The sequence below is a fragment of the Podarcis liolepis genome (genome assembly GCF_965112155.1).
Source record: "Podarcis liolepis genome assembly, chromosome: 10".
In the NCBI taxonomy this organism is placed as follows: domain Eukaryota; kingdom Metazoa; phylum Chordata; class Lepidosauria; order Squamata; family Lacertidae; genus Podarcis; species Podarcis liolepis.
The window spans coordinates 54,628,506-54,646,572 of NC_139562.1; the positions used below are offsets into that span (position 1 = coordinate 54,628,506).

General features: G+C 42.2%; 1 protein-coding gene across 6 annotated transcripts in view; it reads left to right on the forward strand.

Annotated features, from left to right (window-relative positions):
* The window catches only part of CFTR (CF transmembrane conductance regulator), a 91,920-nt gene that overhangs the window by 45,259 nt on the left and 28,594 nt on the right, over positions 1-18,067 (forward strand). For all 6 annotated transcript variants that reach the window (XR_014516576.1, XR_014516577.1, XR_014516578.1 and 3 more), the window contains exons 12-20: positions 2,254-2,348; positions 4,068-4,154; positions 5,000-5,720; positions 7,197-7,325; positions 7,956-7,993; positions 10,153-10,421; positions 12,113-12,192; positions 15,733-15,883; positions 17,225-17,452. Coding sequence is in view for 3 of the 6 variants with exons in the window: in XM_083463296.1 (XP_083319422.1) it covers positions 2,254-2,348; positions 4,068-4,154; positions 5,000-5,720; positions 7,197-7,325; positions 7,956-7,993; positions 10,153-10,421; positions 12,113-12,192; positions 15,733-15,883; positions 17,225-17,452 (1,798 nt within the window). In the remaining 3 variants the exon portion in view is untranslated. The remainder of the gene's footprint in view (positions 1-2,253; positions 2,349-4,067; positions 4,155-4,999; positions 5,721-7,196; positions 7,326-7,955; positions 7,994-10,152; positions 10,422-12,112; positions 12,193-15,732; positions 15,884-17,224; positions 17,453-18,067) is intronic.

An 18,067-nucleotide genomic window follows, 5' to 3' on the forward strand; every position in this document is an offset into this window, starting at 1 on the left:
TGTCAGATACGCAGGTTATCTTCAAAAGAGTCCCAGCAGCTTACAAAACAGACTAGACTGCTGTCTCCAGCTTAAGTACCCACAGTGAAATTAATGCTGAAACTGTGGAGGGGAAAAAACATTCAGAAAATAACCAAATCAATGTTTGGAGAATCAGGAAAGAGAAAAACTGAAGGAAGCCCAGGATTATTGTGTTTATTTACAAAGCAAACCAGAGTTTAAATTGCTGGTAGCGTATTTGTCTTAGTAGCTGACCACCTAATCAAATCCAGCAGAGCATAATGACCCCAAAGACTGAAAGATGAAACTAAAACAAACGTAGGGCAGGAAAAGGGGATAAACATCTTACAGAACAATTAGCCTTAGATCATGGGTAGGCAAACTAAGGTCTGGGGGCCGGATCCGGCCCAATCACCTTCTAAATCCAGCCCTCAGACTGGGAATCAGCATGCTTTTACATGAGTAGAATGGGCCCTTTTATTTCAAATGCATCTCTAGGTTATTTGTGGGGCATAGGAATTTGTTCATTCGACCCCCAAAAATATAGTCTGGCCCCCCACAAGGTCTGAGGGACAGTGGACCGGCCCCCTGCTAAACAAGTTTGCTGACCCCTGCTTTAGATAATTTACTCAAAAGTGCAATGGATTTTTCCTGCAGCAGAGGGAATTCCTAAAGGTACAAGGGTTGTCTCATGGTCTAGAGCTGGTAAGAGTCGTAGCATTGTGCATGTGGTCCTCTCTGCTCTACTGCAGATGTGCAGCCTTTCCCAAGGAAGAAAGCAAAGCAACATGTGCTGTTATCTACTCCAGAGGAAACAGAATATGGGCAGTGCTTGTTTGTCTGCTATTAGTCTGTGCATGATGATCTCCTATTACTCTGATGCGAACATCACAACCTATTTTACCCTAAATGGTTTTTTTGGGGGGAGTATTTAAAATTTTGGAAGTCTTATCCCAAATGAAGTACAGTGGTGCCCCGCAAGACAAATGCCTCGCAAGACGAAAAACTCGCTAGACGAAAGGGTTTTGCGTTTTTTGAGCTGCTTCGCAAGACGAATTTCCCTATGGGCTTGCTTCGCAAGACGGAAACGTCTTGCAAGTTTGTTTCCTTTTTCTTAACACCGTTAATACAGTTGCGACTTGACTTCGAGGAGCAACTCATAGAACGCGGTGTGGTAGCCTTTTTTGAGGTTTTTGAAGACTTTGGTGATTTTTGAAGCTTTTCCAAAACTTTCCAGACACCGTGCTTCGCAAGACAAAAAATTCGCTAGACGAAAAAACTCGCGGAATGAATTAATTTCGTCTTGCGAGGCACCACTGTACAGATCCTCACCCAAGAATGTACAGCGGTGCCTCGCAAGACGAAATTAATTCATTCCGCGAGTTTTTTCTTCTTGCGAGTTTTTCGTCTTGCGAAGCACGGTTTCCCATAGGAATGCATTGAAAATCAATCAATGCGTTCCTATGGAGACCGTCCGGGGACAGAGGGGAAGCGCCGCGGGCCTTCCCCTCTGTCCCCGGACCTGTTTTAAAGCAAGGGAAGGGGCAGCGGGGAGAATCGCTTCTCCCCGTTGCCGCCCCTTGGTTCGTCTTGCGAGTTTTTCGTCTCGCGAGGCGTTCGTCTTGCGGGGCACCACTGTACATTAAAAATAATACCAGTCAAATAGAGATGGCAATAATTTCTAGGGCTTAATTAAAAACAACCAGCCACCAGGATGGAAGCTGGTGAGTTCTTAAAGTCCACCATGTGTGCTTGCTAAGAAACTGTGTCCCATTCCACTAAATGAATGACTGGGAAATTACATTTTCTGCATTATATCAAATGTCTGCCATGTCCATCACAAAAGGCTACCGCATAAACTAAGCTTAATGGGAGAAGAGGAATGCTCATCTAATGGATTAGTTGCTTGCCAAATAACAAAAAAACATAGGCTAGAAACAATTAAGCAGTTATTGCAATGAAGGGAGACTGGAGCCAATTGGCATCTGTATAAGTTATGGGTAGCTGGGGTGAGCTGTAAAGTGGCCAAATCCTGTGTATGATTAGATTAGTCAGGATTCTGAAGAGCCCATTGGGTTGCAAAGAGCTCTAAAGAGAGATTGCTCCCAACCAGATCTGGTTAAAATGGCAAAGAAGTTGTGTGAATTTGCCCTCAGTCGCTCATTTTTATGACTTAGAATTGCTCCATTTGATATAAATTGAGAAGCTGTGGTGTAATCTGAAAAAAAAATCTTTTATAAAATGTTTCAACAGGACATTTCGAAGTTTCCAGAAAAAGATGACACCGTTTTGGGAGAAGGTGGGATCACTCTCAGTGGTGGTCAGCGAGCCAGGATCTCTCTTGCCAGGTGAATTGAAATAATTGTATGATGTTTTTAATAAATACAGCCCATACCTGTTTTGTTATCAGCATGCAATTTCTCATGATTAATGGAAGTCTCACATTCATATGCAAGGTAAGGATTTGGTTTTATAAATTCAGAACCTTGTTGCTTTCTTACAACTCATTGAAAAACTTCTGGTGCCTAAAATTGCTGCTAAATTTTTAATGTTTTCAAATACAGCTTTCTAGTTCCATGGTATGAAATTCCAGCCTTTTCCAGAGTTCTGGCATTTAAAGGGAGGCATCAGAAATAATCCTACACTCCGTTTTCCTCCCCTGTTGCAACTAGCAGTTTCCACTCTGCAAGAACTAATGCATTCAGGTTCCCATTGTTATAATGTTTGAAATCATCCCTGCCTCTGAAAATGGGTGCAATGTCTGCCCAAAGTTTTCAGCATTGCATTATTCACTAGTGCAACTACTCCCATTGCAAGCTCAGCCAGGCATTTCCTCAGCACTTATGGGAAGCACACGGGAGGTAGTGGTTTTAGCACAGAATTGTCGCTAGCAGCACAGTCCTTATTTAAACTAGAATTGTTGGTGATGCTCCCATTTCAACTGAAGTAATACACTACAGGAATAGGTGGCAGCTTTCAGATGAGGGTTATATGACTAAAACTAAGAGAACTGGAATAGAATAAGAGAATTGTAGAGCTGGAATAGTCAGATCCTTCCCCGGTATAACATGTAAGGTAAAGGTAAAGGGACCCCTGACCATTAGGTCCAGTCGCAACCAACTCTGGGGTTGCGGCGTTGATCTCGCTTTATTGGCCGAGGGAGCCGGTGTACAGCTTCCGGGTCATGTGGCAAGCATGACTAAGCTGCTTCTGGCGAACCAGAGCAGCGCACAGAAAAACCGTTTACCTTTCCGCCGGAGCGGTACCTATTTATCTACTTGCACTTTGACATGCTTTCGAACTGCTAGGTTGGCAGGAGCAGGAACTTAGCAACAGGAGCTCACCCCGTCGCAGGGATTCGAACCGCCGACCTTCTGATCAGCAGGTCCTAGGCTCTGTGGTTTAACCCACAGCACCACCCACATCCAGTATAACATGTAGATACCATTTATATGGGACCTCTTTAATCACATAGATAGAAAATATGTCTACAGCACCTTCATGGGCTAATTTACTTCTTGTTTACATTTTGAGCTTATTCTGGAGAAACATGATTGCCACCGTATTCACCAACAATGGCAAAATTCAAATTTAATCACCGAGGATTTAAGATCCAAGCAAAGCACCATGCTTGTATGTGGCGTGTCAATGGATAAGTGGTTGGTATCGGTTGTTGCTGGCATCTGTCTGTCTTGGGAGACAATGGAAGAATGCGCCATTGGGGGTGAAATCAAAGTGTTGGAAGGTTACAGTGCCTGCTGTGGCTGTAGAAACCAATATGCGAGAAACATATTTTGTTGCCACGGGGGCAGATGCAGGCAGGTCCGGTGGTGCTGCAGCAGAGGCACCTTGGCGTTCAAAAATTCAGACTGTAATTGTTTCCTGAAATTAAATGTTAATATGGTGGATTATAAAGCCTACGTGATCACAATACTGGATTCTCTGGGTGATGTTTTTATTGCATATACTAATAGAAAAAATATTCTGATGAAACATTCCAAATATAAATTAAATGTTAGCATTTACTTTTAATGGGAGCTAATTTCATTTTTATGTCCTTTATTTAGAGCAGTATATAAAGATGCTGATTTGTATCTCTTGGATTCCCCTTTCGGTTATCTAGACATGTTAACAGAGAAAGAAATATTTGAAAGGTATAGTATATTTTGACATATTTAATAAATAAATTTTATTAAATAAATAAATAAATAAATTTAATAAACAAAATCTGCTTATTTAATAAATAAATTCACAGGGTATTATGCCAACATAATGCAAAAGAATTTGTGCAAAGCAGCACCCAAACCCAAGAAACAGATTTTCTAATGTACAATTTGATTTTGTGCAAATGCTTAATGCTTTTAGGAGTAGGCTTGGTAAGGTTCAGAACATCATGAAATGCACATTATTCTATGGATATTGTAACTGATTGGATTGCAATAAACCCTCATGATCATTCCAAGCTTCTTAGTCTGAATTTCAGTAGTTCTGTAGATCATCCCAGGATGTGCTATAACCCTTTGTGTTGGTTTGCTGACCTCACCTTAGCTGTTATCAGCCACTTAATGACATTTAAAAGAACACACTTCTCTTCTATGTTTGTGTGTAAATAATTGTTTAACTGAGTCTTAAAAAAAAAACAGGCAGGGGCTGGATCACATGGAGGGTGCCCGGGGTGGTAGGGGATGTTGGCCCCCTCAATATTGGGGGTGAGTGGGCACCCTGATTCAAAATATTGAGGAGGCTGGAGCTCCCTGTGCCCCATATACCCAGTGCTGGTGGCTATGATATTCAGATACCTAGCTAGAGTCCTCAGTGCACAATTACTTGAGTGACATACTTTCTTTTGCTCTTCAAATTGTATCTTGGCTAAATGAATCTGGGTTGTTGCTTTTAAATTGGAAAGCACTCAAAGAAGATCAGCAAAATTGGACAGAAAATAAGCAATGATTACCCTCCTTGAAATCTCTAATTGTTTCCCCCTCTTCTTTTTGCGAAGCTGTGTTTGCAAACTTATTGTCAATAAAACTAGAATACTTGTTACATCGAAGCTGGAACATTTGAAAATAGCAGACAAGATACTAATTTTACACGAAGGAAGCTGTTATTTCTACGGGACCTTTTCTGAACTTCAGGGTCAGAGACCCAACTTTAGCTCTGAGCTGATGGGATTTGATGGTTTTGATCAGTTCAGCACAGATCGAAGGAACTCCATTCTAAGCGAAACACTGCGGAGACTTTCTATTGGTAGCGACAGCATGGGCGCACCAAACGAAATAAAGAGAACGTCTTTTAAACAGACCTCAAACTTTGTGGATAAAAGGAAGAACTCGGTCATGAATGCGCTGAATTCTAGCAGGAAGTTCTCCTTTATGCAGAAAACTCCTCTTCAGGTCAATGGTATAGAAGAAGGCCTTGGGAAACCCGTAGAAAGAAGGTTTTCGTTGGTACCGGACTCTGAACAAGGAGAGGCAATTCTGCCACGCAGCAATGTGATCAATGCAGGACCCACGTTTAGAGAACATAGAAGACAGTCTGTGCTTAACTTGATGACCCGAACATCAGTTCACCAACGTCAGAGTTTTTACAAAAAGGGCAACGTATCCATACGTAAAATGTCAGTAGCCCATTCGTCTTGCGAGACAGATATCTATGCCAGGCGCTTGTCTATGGACAGTGTGGCAGAAATAAGCGAGGAGCTTAATGAAGAGGATTTAAAGGTACGTGGTTCAAATTACTGTTGGCAGATGTGCATTTATATACCATCCACCTCATAAAATTCAGCCCATGAAAGCTTATCCCATAGTAACCTGGCTACTCTTTTACATTGCTGAAAGACTATTTTATCAGCAAACATACAAACATGGTTGCTCTTCTGGAAGATTGTTGTTAGATATGCTTCAGTTCCCAGTATCTGTGTCAGGGGTCAGCAAACTTTTTCAGCAGGGGGCCGGTCCACTGTCCCTCAAACCTTGGGGGCTGGACTATATTTTTTTGTGGGGGAGAATGAATTCCTATGCCCCACAAATAACCCAGAGATGCATTTTAAATAAAAGCACACATTCTGCTCATGTAAAAACACCACCACAAATAACCCAGAGATGCATTTTAAATAAAAGGACACATTCTACCCATGTAAAATCACTCTGATTCCCGGACTGTCTGCGGGCTGGATTTAGAAGGTGATTGGGCCAGATCCGGCCCCTGGGTCTTTGTTTGCCTACCCATGATCTACGTAACATGGTCCTCTATGACTGAACACCCAGTAGAGCATTCTTGTATCACGTACCCCTTTGATTTCACATTTGAAAATGTAATTAATGATCTCAGGGAGATTCTTCTCACGGTAATAGTCCTACTCAGGTGTTGGATTTACTCACATTCAAAGAAGGGCTGCAGGTCTATGTGTACTGCCCCCAACAATCCTGCCCGTGTAAAAATCCAGAGTGGAGTGTGCAAGGTCCTAGGAGCTCGGATGGTAAGTGTGGCTTCACTCCCCACAACCATGCATTGTTTGAATGCGAATAGACCCAACACTTGAGCAGTACTATTGTCAAAATCTTCTCCTTCATTGCAGCTCCTCAATGGTTTTTTTTAAATAAAAAAGTTAGAAGTATGAATGCAAAGAAATAGACTGGGCAAATATTCTTAAGCATCTTATTGTGTGAGCATCATATTGTAGGGCTGCCATATTTCAGAAAAGTTAAATTCCTGGCACATGCAAAATTGTTGAGCCTTTTAGAAATTGTTCACCTTTTGGGGGGGACCTTCCCCCGAAATACTGATTTTTAAGCTTTTGGAGCTGCTTTTTCCATCACGTTGCCATACATCCAGGGTTTCCCTGAAAAAAATCCCCCCGATACCATTTTTACATCCGAAAACAATGAGATGTCAGGAATTTTCAAGTATATCATATTGTTTAGAAGACAGCTGGAAATTTTAAAAGTTTTATACACATCTCAACAATAGTCAGCTCTCATTCCTTTGAATAAGGTGCCAACAAAAGATTATGTTACTCAGATAGTTCTAATGAGTGCTTTTTTCAGTGGGCACTCAAGGGTACAGAGTAACAGCACCTCTTTTTGTTGTTAAAAAGTGTTGCTCTTATTGTAACAATTTCATGGTGAGTACCGGGACCTATTTTTCTAGAAAGAAAGCACTGGTTCTAATTGTGTTCTTGTCCATTATTTTTCCAGGAATATTTTTGTGAGGATTCAGAGACCATGAATGCTGTTACTACATGGAATACATACTTCAGATATATTACTGTCCACAAGAAGTTGATTATTGTGTTAATTATATGTGTAGTTATTTTTCTAATTGAGGTGAGTATATTAACTCTGTTTTAACTTAACTCTGCTTAAGCTACTATAAATGAAAGCAGTGTTAGTATAATTCTTTTCATAGTGATAGCAGCAGAAGGGAGCCACTGGCACTCCTAACCCGCAGTGCAGGAGGATTCTAGATTAAATATGTTCTAGTCTGACCCATAGTCTACTAAAAAACAACAACCTGTTAGTGTGTGCGAAATTAATGGTGTGATCCTCCTAACAATTACCTTTCTGCATGCTCTATTTAACACAGTGTTTCTTCTAAGACATTGTTAGCATTGCGCTGTAAACAGAGAAGAAAACAGAGGGTAAAAATAAGGTTGATAAAATATAAACTGGTAAACTTTAAAAGGGAAGCGAAAATTAACACATACACAAAGGAATTAGATAAAAATAGGAAGTTGCTTTAAACATGTACCACCATTTTATTTCCCAAAATTCCCTAGACAGATGGTTGTCCACTATACGAACAGGTTTCTGGGCTAGATGGGCTGTTGTTTTCATCCAGCAGGGCTCTTGTCATGTTTTTAACATGTGTGCCACCTTGGACTTCTTGGAAAAAGAGCAAGTTAATAAAAGGAAATGATGATGACAGACAATTAACTATGTGTTTCTTATTTGCAGGTGGCGGCTTCTCTTGCTGGAGTATTGATTATCAATAAGTGAGTGTTTATTGTATTATATTATTTTAAGTATATAAAATATATTTGACATCTTTCCGCAGGGCCTGCAAGACAGAGCTGTTCTGCCTGGCCTTTGATTTGAACTCAGTCTGACCCTTATGTTTCCCTCCTCTTATGGTTTTGACTTTTAAAATGAGGCTGCATTTTAAATTGCATTTTAACCTGTATTTTAAATTGTTTTTTTCTTTCTCTCTCTTTTTTTCTTATTATGTTTTTACTGAAATTTTATTGATGTTAGCAGCCCTGAGCCCGGCTCTGGCCGGGGAGGGCAGGGTATAAATAAAATTTATTATTATTATTATTAGCAGCAGCAGTAGTAGTAGTAGTTATTAGTTGTTTACTATAGCTCGGCAATCTGGGGAGGTAGCCCAACTAGGAGAAGGAAAGCTCTGATCCTAAACCTTTGCTGCCCTGCAGCTCTACTCATTTGTGAGAAAGGCTTTGAGAATAAACCCAGAGGGAAAAAACCATTTCCCCTGTCTTTTGGGACATCTTTGGAAGAAGGAGCAAACCCTACACTCTGGAGTGGAGTCCCTAAGACAGTGAGATAGTGTCTTGCACTCCTCCTTCCAGCAACTCCTGCAGCCAAGCTGGTGCCAAACATATCTCTTGTCTTTCCTTTGGACAGCAGCTGCAAGGCCAAGAGTGGGTGGGAGGTCCTGTTGTCTGGACAGCCCAGGACCTCCATACATAATGTCCAGGCTTGTACCTCAGAGTGGTTACCTCAGTGCTGCTAACACCACAAAAACAATACAGGAGGCAGCAGTTCCAAGTTACTGGCCTCTGCAGCCACAGCAGGCGCTGTGATTCTCCAGCAGCTTGATTGCACCCCCAGAGGTGCACTCCATTGTCTCTTGAGACAGATGGATGCCAACAAATATTTACTATAGTTCTAACATTAATCAACATTTTTTGATGTACCTGCATTTTTAGCAAATGCTTAGGTAAAGGTAAAGGGATCCCTGACCATTAGGTCCAGTCGTGACCGACTCTGGGGTTGCGGTGCTCATCTCGCTTTATTGGCCAAGGGAGCCAGCCTACAGCCTCTGGCAAACCAGAGCAACACACGGAAATGCTGTTTACCTTCCCGCCGGAGCGGTACCTATTTATCTACTTGCACTGTGATGTGCTTTCGAACTGCTAGGTTGGCAGGAGCTGGGACCGAGCAACGGGAGCTCACCCCGTCGCGGGGATTTGAACTGCCAACCTTCTGATCGGCAAGTCCTAGGCTCTGTGGTTTAACCCACAGCGCCAGCCGCGTCCCTTAGCAAATGCTTATCAATAAGCTAGTTTTCTGAACCAGCAGTGTACAAGGCAACCATTTTCAAAGCACCCTTGCCTTATATGAAATTCATTATCATGTCCAATCTTTCTTTTTCTGTGAAGATTTTTTGACCCATGGGAAATATCAATTGGGAGTCGCAGCAAATGATTGGCAGAGCCAAATGTGGGTGGGGCTTGCAACACTGCATACCTTTTTATTGATGCCCAATCCCTTCTCTGCCTTTCACACACAGAGACAAGTGAGCATGAATATACTTTGCCATAGCGAAAACTTAAAACACTTTCCTTTGAAATCGACATTCTCCTCACCACTATTGCAAATTACAGGGAAGTTAGGTTGGCCTCAACCAGAGCCAGGGCTTTTTCTATTGTGGCCCCGATCTGGTGGAACTCTCTGTCACAAGAGACTAGGGCCTTGTGGGACTTGACATCTTTCTGCAGGACCTGCAAGACAGAGCTGTTCCACCAGGCATTTGGCCAAGGCATAGTCTGACCCCCTCTCTCCTGCTGTAATCCTCACAGAACTCTAGCCCAATGGTTGCCATTAATTTGATTCTGAATTGATTTTAGAATGTATTTCAATTAATAGACAGTGATTTTATGTAAATTGTGATATTTTTCCTGTTGTTAGCCGCTCTGAGCCCGGCTTTGGCTGGGGAGGGCTGGATATAAAGAAATATTATTATTATTATTATTATTATTATTATTATTATTATTATTATTACAGTTTTACCAAATATTCAGTTTCCATTTTCTGTAGATCAGAAGTTCCGATTTCTGCCCCCAACTTTAGAACAAAGAATTAACTCAGACCTGTATTGATCATAGTCTATGCTTTGTTTTGTTTTCAATAGGTTGTCTGTTTCAGATAGCTCAAATGCAACACAGGCAAGAAATGCTTCCTCCCAAGACGTGGAGGGCTATGCAGTCATCATTACAGAGACAAGCGGCTATTACATCTTCTACATTTATGTGGGAGTGGCTGATACCTTACTTGCCTTGGGCCTCTTTCGAGGCCTACCCCTGGTGCATACTCTCATCTCGGTTTCTAAAACCCTTCACCGCAAGATGCTGCACGCCATCCTTCAGGCACCCATGTCTTCCTTCAACACACTGAAAGCAGGTATAGACCATCTCACTCCCTATGTGGCACATGTCACCTCGCCCATCAGCTTCCTCTCAGTTACTCTAGATTACAGGGGTCAGCAAACTTTTTCAGCAGGGGGCCGGTCCACTGTCCCTCAGACCTTGTGGGGGGCCGGACTATATTTTGAACCCCCCCCCAAATGAACCAATTCCTATGCCGCACAAATAACCTAGAGATGCATTTTAAATACAGTGGTACCTCGGGTTACATACACTTCAGGTTACATACGCTTCAGGTTACAGACTCCGCTAACCCAGAAATATTACCTCAGGTTGAGAACTTTGCTTCTGGATGAGAACAGAAATCGTGCTCCGGCGGTGTGGCAGCAGCATTAGCTAAAGTGGTGCTTCAGGTTAAGAACAGTTTCAGGTTAAGAACGGACCTCCGGAACAAATTAAGTACTTAACCTGAGGTACCACTGTAAAAGCACACATTCTACTCATGTAAAAACACCAGGCAGGCCCCACAAATAACCCAGAGATGCATTTTAAATAAAAGGGCACATTCTACTCATGTAAAAACATGCGGATTTCCAGACTGTCCGTCTGGATTTAGAAGGCGATTGGGCCAGATCCGGCCCCCGGGCCTTAGTTTGCCTACCCATGCTCTAGAATGCGGTACTTGGGTTGAAAGCTATTTAGGTCAGCACACATCTGAGAGGAAGCCTTGTTGAATGCAGTGTAACTTCCGAGAGTTGTCCTAAACAACACTGAGTTTGAATTTAACCATTGCTCGAGTCAAAAGAGATGACCTCTGAATAAACATGTTTAGGATAGGCAGAGTACAACTCCAGAAAAAACTAATTTAGGGAAGCAAAGTAGGGTCATTGTCCACTATTAGGGTAGAAACTTTTAAATTAGGGCAGCCAGGTAAAAAGGAGGATAAGACTTTTAACACATGTACAGGGCAGAAGGACATCACCACCTCATCCGAGCCCCCTCTAGCGTGGCAGACCTGGGATTTGGATTGTGCCTTACCAAACCAGTCACTTTTCTCTCCAGTTACTCCTTTTATACCGGGGTGGGGGAAACTATGGCCCATTCCCAAGTGCATAATAAGCACCGTATTTTTCCATGTATAAGACTAGGTTTCTTAACCAAAAAATTAGGTTTAAAGTTGGGGCTCATCTTATACACAGGTAGTGCTGAGGGATGTTTTCTTAATTTGGAGTATCCCAAATTAGGGGGCGTCTTATACATCGGGGCATCTTATACATGGAAAAATACGGTAGTTATTTATGCTCCATTACTCCAACTTTGTTTTTGCTTATGCGATCATGTTCCCCTATACAAACAGTGCATTTTCTTAATGTTATGCTGAGTGGACAGTAATGCATTGGGCTACAGGCCAACATATATATGATATAATGTGACATAGGCAGTCCTTTGTAAAATTTTACTTATACTGTAGATCATTCAGACCAAATGTTCTTGTGCCAAAGTTCTGCTGTGCCAAAGTTCTGCTGTCTATATGAAAACAAATGTCTTTTTATGGTAGGTTTCAGTTCAGTGCTAAATTTTCTCCAAAACTTCACACATTTTTTTTTAAGTACTCAGAAATTATTACTACTAAGAAAGGTTATATGTATAGTTGATATATTAATAAACTTTGCTCATATTAGGAATAATCTCCTCCTCTTATATAATTTCATTTTCTTCAACCTGTAGGTGGAATACTTAACAGATTCTCAAAGGATATAGCAATATTGGATGACCTACTACCACTTACAATATTTGACTTCATCCAGGTTTGTGAAAATAAATATATATTTTGCAGAGTGGCTGACAGTGCTTTGTTTTCTGGTTTTCTGGCCATCACTTACGAAGATCAGAAAATAAAAAGAGACTAATAATAAGAAGCATCAAGAATAAATGAGTGCTCATAATGTTTGTGTACATAAAGCTTCTTTTCAATGTTCTGCCACTCAATCTGTGCCTTTATGACTCTTCTTTTCTCCCATTTATGTTTCTCTGCTCTTTCCTTCTTGTGCATGAGGCTCTTAGCTCAGCTGCTTACTCCTTCCTCCTCCTGGCTTCCTTGTTGGCATCTCAAGAGACAATGGAGTGCGTCTCTGGGGGTGAAGTCAAACCGCTGTTTAGCAAAACCAATGTGACCTTCCTGGGGTGCAAGCCTGGGCAATGTGTATGGAAGTCTTGGACTGCCCAGACGACAATACTCCCCTCTTGGCCTCACTGATGGGCTCCAAAACAGAGCAGTACATTTGCCTCCAGCTTGGCTGCAGGAGTTGCCAGAAGAAGGTGTACAAGGCCTTCTGATGATGCCAAGGTTGCAGGTCCGATCCCCGTATGGAACAGCTGCATATTCCTGCATTTCAGGGGGTTGGACTAGATGATCCGCAGGGTCCCTTCCAAATCTATAACCCTACAATTCTGTGATATGTGTGTGCATGCACACCCAGAGAGAGACTTGGGTTGAAAAATCCAATTAAACTGAGTGGTGGCAAATTCAGGATAGACCAAATAAAATCCCTATTTACATAATACGTAATCAGTGTGCATGGTTTATCTGACCCGAGATGTGGCAATGACCAGTACGTCAGATGGCCTTAAAAGGGGAATTCTGTGACAGTTGTGATAGCTATATGCAATCTATGCCACTCAACAGCAGTTGTTGGGGCAACAGGGAGGGAGGACCTCACTGTACTGGTAGTGGGCTTCCTGGAAGCATCTGTTTGTACTCAGGATGGTAGATTAGATGGTTTGATTCAGTAGGGTTCTTCCCATGCTCATGAAGATGCATATTTTAGCTGAATCAAATATTCCTTTCTTAAATTCTTAGTTAAAACTGTGATGATCATTCAACCCTGCATTATGATTTCCATACTCTTTCTCCTCCTTCACTGCCTAGCTAGCTTAAAATAAAATAAAATAATAACCAGCCAGGAACACTTCACATGGCAATAATGGATACTGAGCTATCCAATATATGGATAGGGCATACAGTACATTTTTTTACAGATCTTTGTTCCGCAATGGTTTTATTTTCATAAAACAGCCACCTAGAAAAAACTGGTGTTAAACAAAAATGTATCTAATGAGCATTCATCTTGGATGAAATAAATTCATATATTAATCTGGAATTTGCAAAAGTAATGCTAAGCCCTATGACTTTGACAGGTGAGTCCGTTTCCTCCCAAGGCATAAAATGCAAGTTCTATTTCCATGGCTTGTCAAGCTTTTGGCCTCCAAATTGCGGCATTTCAGGAGATACAACGTGTGGTTGAGGCTGATCCATTTCATAAATGGAAGAGCTTCCAGTCACCCAACGTTGGTGACCATGTTAAGATTTCCCAGTAAACCAACTTGGTGATAAACATTAGCGGATGGTGTGTTGGGTCTACATCTGACCTCTGTGTGGCTGAGTCACTGCAGCTTACCAGCACAGAGGGGTCCAGTGGTGGTGGTGGTGAGGTTGGCGTGGCGCAAACACAATGGCAGAGCCATTCTGGCATTCCTGCCATCATGTTTGCACTACACCACACTGTCATGACATTCCTTCTTCTCTCTGTCCTGGGTTGCTGCGGTGGCTGAAGTGGATCGAGGTCAGGTGAGCAGTGCAGGCCCACCATGCCATCCGCTGTTGGTGATAAAACTTGAAGCTTTCAAGTAATCATTGAATTACTCGCTGTGATAGATCCACAGTAAGTATCAACTCCTTACTTGGAGGCTTTTAAGCACAGGTTGTATGGCCATCTGTCATGAATGCTTTAGCTGGGATTCCTGCCAATTCAGGGGGTTGGACAATGACCATTGGGGTCCCTTCCAATTCTACAGTCCTATGATTCCATGTTAGCTTTAGCATTATTAGAATCATTTCTGCATTTTTTGACCAAGTTGTAATAAGATATCAAGTACTTTGCTGATGAGCCTTGAGGCAGTTTTTTCTCTTCAATTATTACATCATTAATAATGATTAATTTCCTATACTGCCCTTCATCTGAGGATCACAGAACGATTTACAATATAAAAACACAGAAATACATACCATAGGAACAGACAATAATAATAGCCCCCCATTGTTTAAAGGGCCATAGATTGTTTAATTAGACAAAGAGGAGTGTTTTTGCCTGAAGGTATGTAATGGCAGCGCCAGGCAAGCTTCCCTAATGAGAGTATTCCACAAGTGGGGAGCCACCTCAGAAAAGGCCCCTTTCTCATGTTGCCGCTCTCTGGACCTCTCATGGAGGAGACACACAAAGAAGGGCCTCAGATGATTGTCTGTGATTACCCTGAGTAATGTTCTGATGTTATGTGTTCCTGATAAAGACAAATATCCATGGGGTGACGCAGAATAAATAGTTTCACCAGAAAGCAAAATCCATGATTCATAAAGGACAATCTAGAGCAGTGTTTCCCAAACGTTTTTGGGCAACGGCACACCTGTTTACTGAAAAAAAATCTCGCGGCACACCACCATTAAAGCCCCGCCCCGTGACGTCAGCGCGCAGCGTCATGCCGGGAGGGACGCACAAAAGTGAAAGTTTTTTCCCTCGGCAGCTCCTCTCAGCTGCGCTCAATCCGCCTCGGAGCGCAGGAGCGATGCCTCTCTCTGGCTCTCCCTCCGCGCAGGCTGAGGGAGGGAGGGAGGGGCGCGTGTGACCCGTCTCTGCTGGGAGACCAAACCCAGCGAGGCAGAGTCGCGCGGAGGCGCCCAGGCAGCGCTGCCGGCTGCGAGGAGGAGCGCCAGGCAGCAGCAGGAGGCGCGGCCTCTCCTCGCCGCCGCCGCCCCGCCTCTCGCCGCCCGACTCGCCCGCCTCCCTCCAGGCATCTCGCGGCACACCAGCCGATGTCTCACGGCACACTCGTGTGCCGCGGAACACCGGTTGGGAAACACTGATCTAGAGCCTTGTTCATGATAATATTATGCAAAAAAAGATATGCATTTTGCATCGTCATAGAACAATTTTCATATTTATATCCATGAATTGACAGTGTTCCATGAAAATTGTACGAAAGAATCTGCATCTTATTTTGATAATTGTACAGGTGTGCATTTGAAAAACACTGTGATGTCTTCCAGACCACTGTTAAATGAGTGCTTGATTTAGCAAATCATGAAACCACTTATTAATTTCCAAGACCTTTAGCTCCAAATACTATCAGTTTCTTTTTGTTCTCAGATGCAAACCCTTGTTGGGAAGACACTGCTGGGATGTTTGAAATATATATGCTAATACCTCCTCTGGGGAAATAAAATCACCAATTTGGAATTTGTAACGTAGAGGGGACGTTTACTGTGTCAATAGCATTTTTCTTTCATCCTGCAGTTAATGCTCATTGTGATTGGTGCTATAGCAGTAGTATCAGTCATACAACCCTACATCTTCCTGGCATCTGTGCCTGTGATAGGAGCCTTTGTTATGTTAAGAGCATACTTCCTGCACACTTCTCAGCAGCTGAAACAACTGGAATCTGAAGGTATGGCTGGCAAAAATTGGTAGATTCCTAAAAGATACAAAAATAAACTGAATAGAGATTTACCATGTCACTTTTCCTCCAGCTCCCTCTAATTTCCCAATGCAAAATTCCAAAGTCTGAGGACAGAATGTACCCCTGTAAAGACATTCAGTGAAAGCTCGGGAGCAGACAATAAAGCGCTCTGCTTTGCAGAGGGGGAAATGTTATGAGCATAACTGCAGCACAACAGAGTGTTACGAGATTTGGCATATGGAATGGATATGTATCGAGAGACAACTTACTTTTTATTAGGGAGGCAAGCTGGTTAGGAACGTTCAACATCCTTACCATTTTAGTAAATCCAAAATTCCTTAAATTTGTCCATTTAGTAGCTTTTGGATTTATTCATAATTTGTGCATTGTTATTAGTAGGGTTTTGCTGCTCCTTACTATTGTGACCTAAGCCCAGTGCCTTTGAGATGTCTTATGCATCTCAAAAAGCAGTGTGTAGTATGGAGATGGGAAGCTGTTGCTCTGAAGATCTTTCTGAGCTACCATTTTCATAATCTTTTAAGTCTAACAACTTCTAGAGAGCCATAGGTACCCCAACCCTGCCCTAGTAGGAGAACTGTGCCTAGAGAGGCAGATTCTGAAGGGCAGAGGTTTTTCTTGAAGCCTGGGGGCATATCTGTGTATAAGAGGTTATCCTGCAGAAAAAGAAGAGCCTGGCATTGTGCTGAGCAGTTGACAAATAAGACACCTGTTGTTTCATAAAGGGGGTCACTTTCCTTTATGGAAAATAAACTGCTGGAGAGGTTAACTCTACATAACACTAGCTTACTATTTTTCTTGCATAGAAGCAAACTTTGAAGGATGCTTCTAAAAGCTTTGGAGATTCAAACGGATCAGTTGAGCTCCTTGAATTTGGTTTCAAGAAACTCACTTTTACTCACGGCAGCCAAAATCACGTGGTCAGCATTTAAGCCCGTTGATCCAATTGAGCCTTTAAAGGGCACAGGGCTAGGTGAAAGATGACAAATGGCACCAAGATACTAGGAACCCTTGAAGAATAAGCAAATTAGATATGCAGATTTTTATTTTGTTTGACGTGCAACCACACAACATGTAGCACTTGCAGATATATACAGACTGATATCAAAGAATGGAGAATAGATATTCGCAATCTGTGAAATGCTGTTCTGAATGTTCTTTGACATGATGTAGTGCTATAAAAGAAGGCAAGAATATGCCTAATGGAAAATGTATTTGTTATCTTTGTGTTGTTGTTGTTTTTTAAAAAGACCCAGTTCATTTCTGGAAAGTACTAAAACTCTTATTATTTTCAATTTGCATTGTTTATAGCAAGAAGTCCAATTTTCACACATCTTGTTACAAGCTTAAAGGGGCTTTGGACACTCAGAGCTTTCGGACGGCAACCTTATTTCGAGACGTTATTTCATAAAGCCCTGAACTTGCACACGGCGAACTGGTTCCTTTATCTGTCTACATTACGTTGGTTCCAGATGAGGATAGAAATGATTTTTGTTGTCTTCTTCACCATTGTGACCTTTGTTTCTATTTTAACTACAGGTACGTAGCTTTGCTTTCTATACTAAAATGAGGTTAAAAAAGAAGTTTTGCTGCATATTCAGACCTTAACTAGGTTGCATCCAGTACTTCTTCCAGTCTCCATAATACTGTCCACACGTCCTAAAGGCCTTTTAACATCTGATGTGCTGGGGTCAAGAAACAGAAGTGGGCTTGACCAATGGAAGTGATTTTCACCTTTGTACAGCAGGCCACATTCCAGCAGTGCGAAATTATTTTTCTACACTTCACCATCTCCAGCCATGCAAGCAAGAGGCGTTATCGCAGTTCAGGGTCACATTCGCAAAAGAATTAGAAAGTGGTGTGGAGCAGAGCCAGTGAGTTGTGTGTCTTGGGAAGAGACAAAGCTTGGAAAGAACCCTGAACTCCAGACAGAACATTAGGCTCCTCGGTCTGAGTTTCCACAGCCTTGGTCCAGTGCATTGCCCACAGACAGCTAAAGTAGGTTGGCATCTGTGCTAGAGATGCTCATGGAAACTGGGGTGGTCTTCATTCCAAAGTGAACTTGCCAAATTTGTCACCCACCAATTAATGTGCAGGTTGGACAAGGTTTACAGTGGTACCTCGGGTTAAGTATTTAATTCGTTCTGGAGGTCC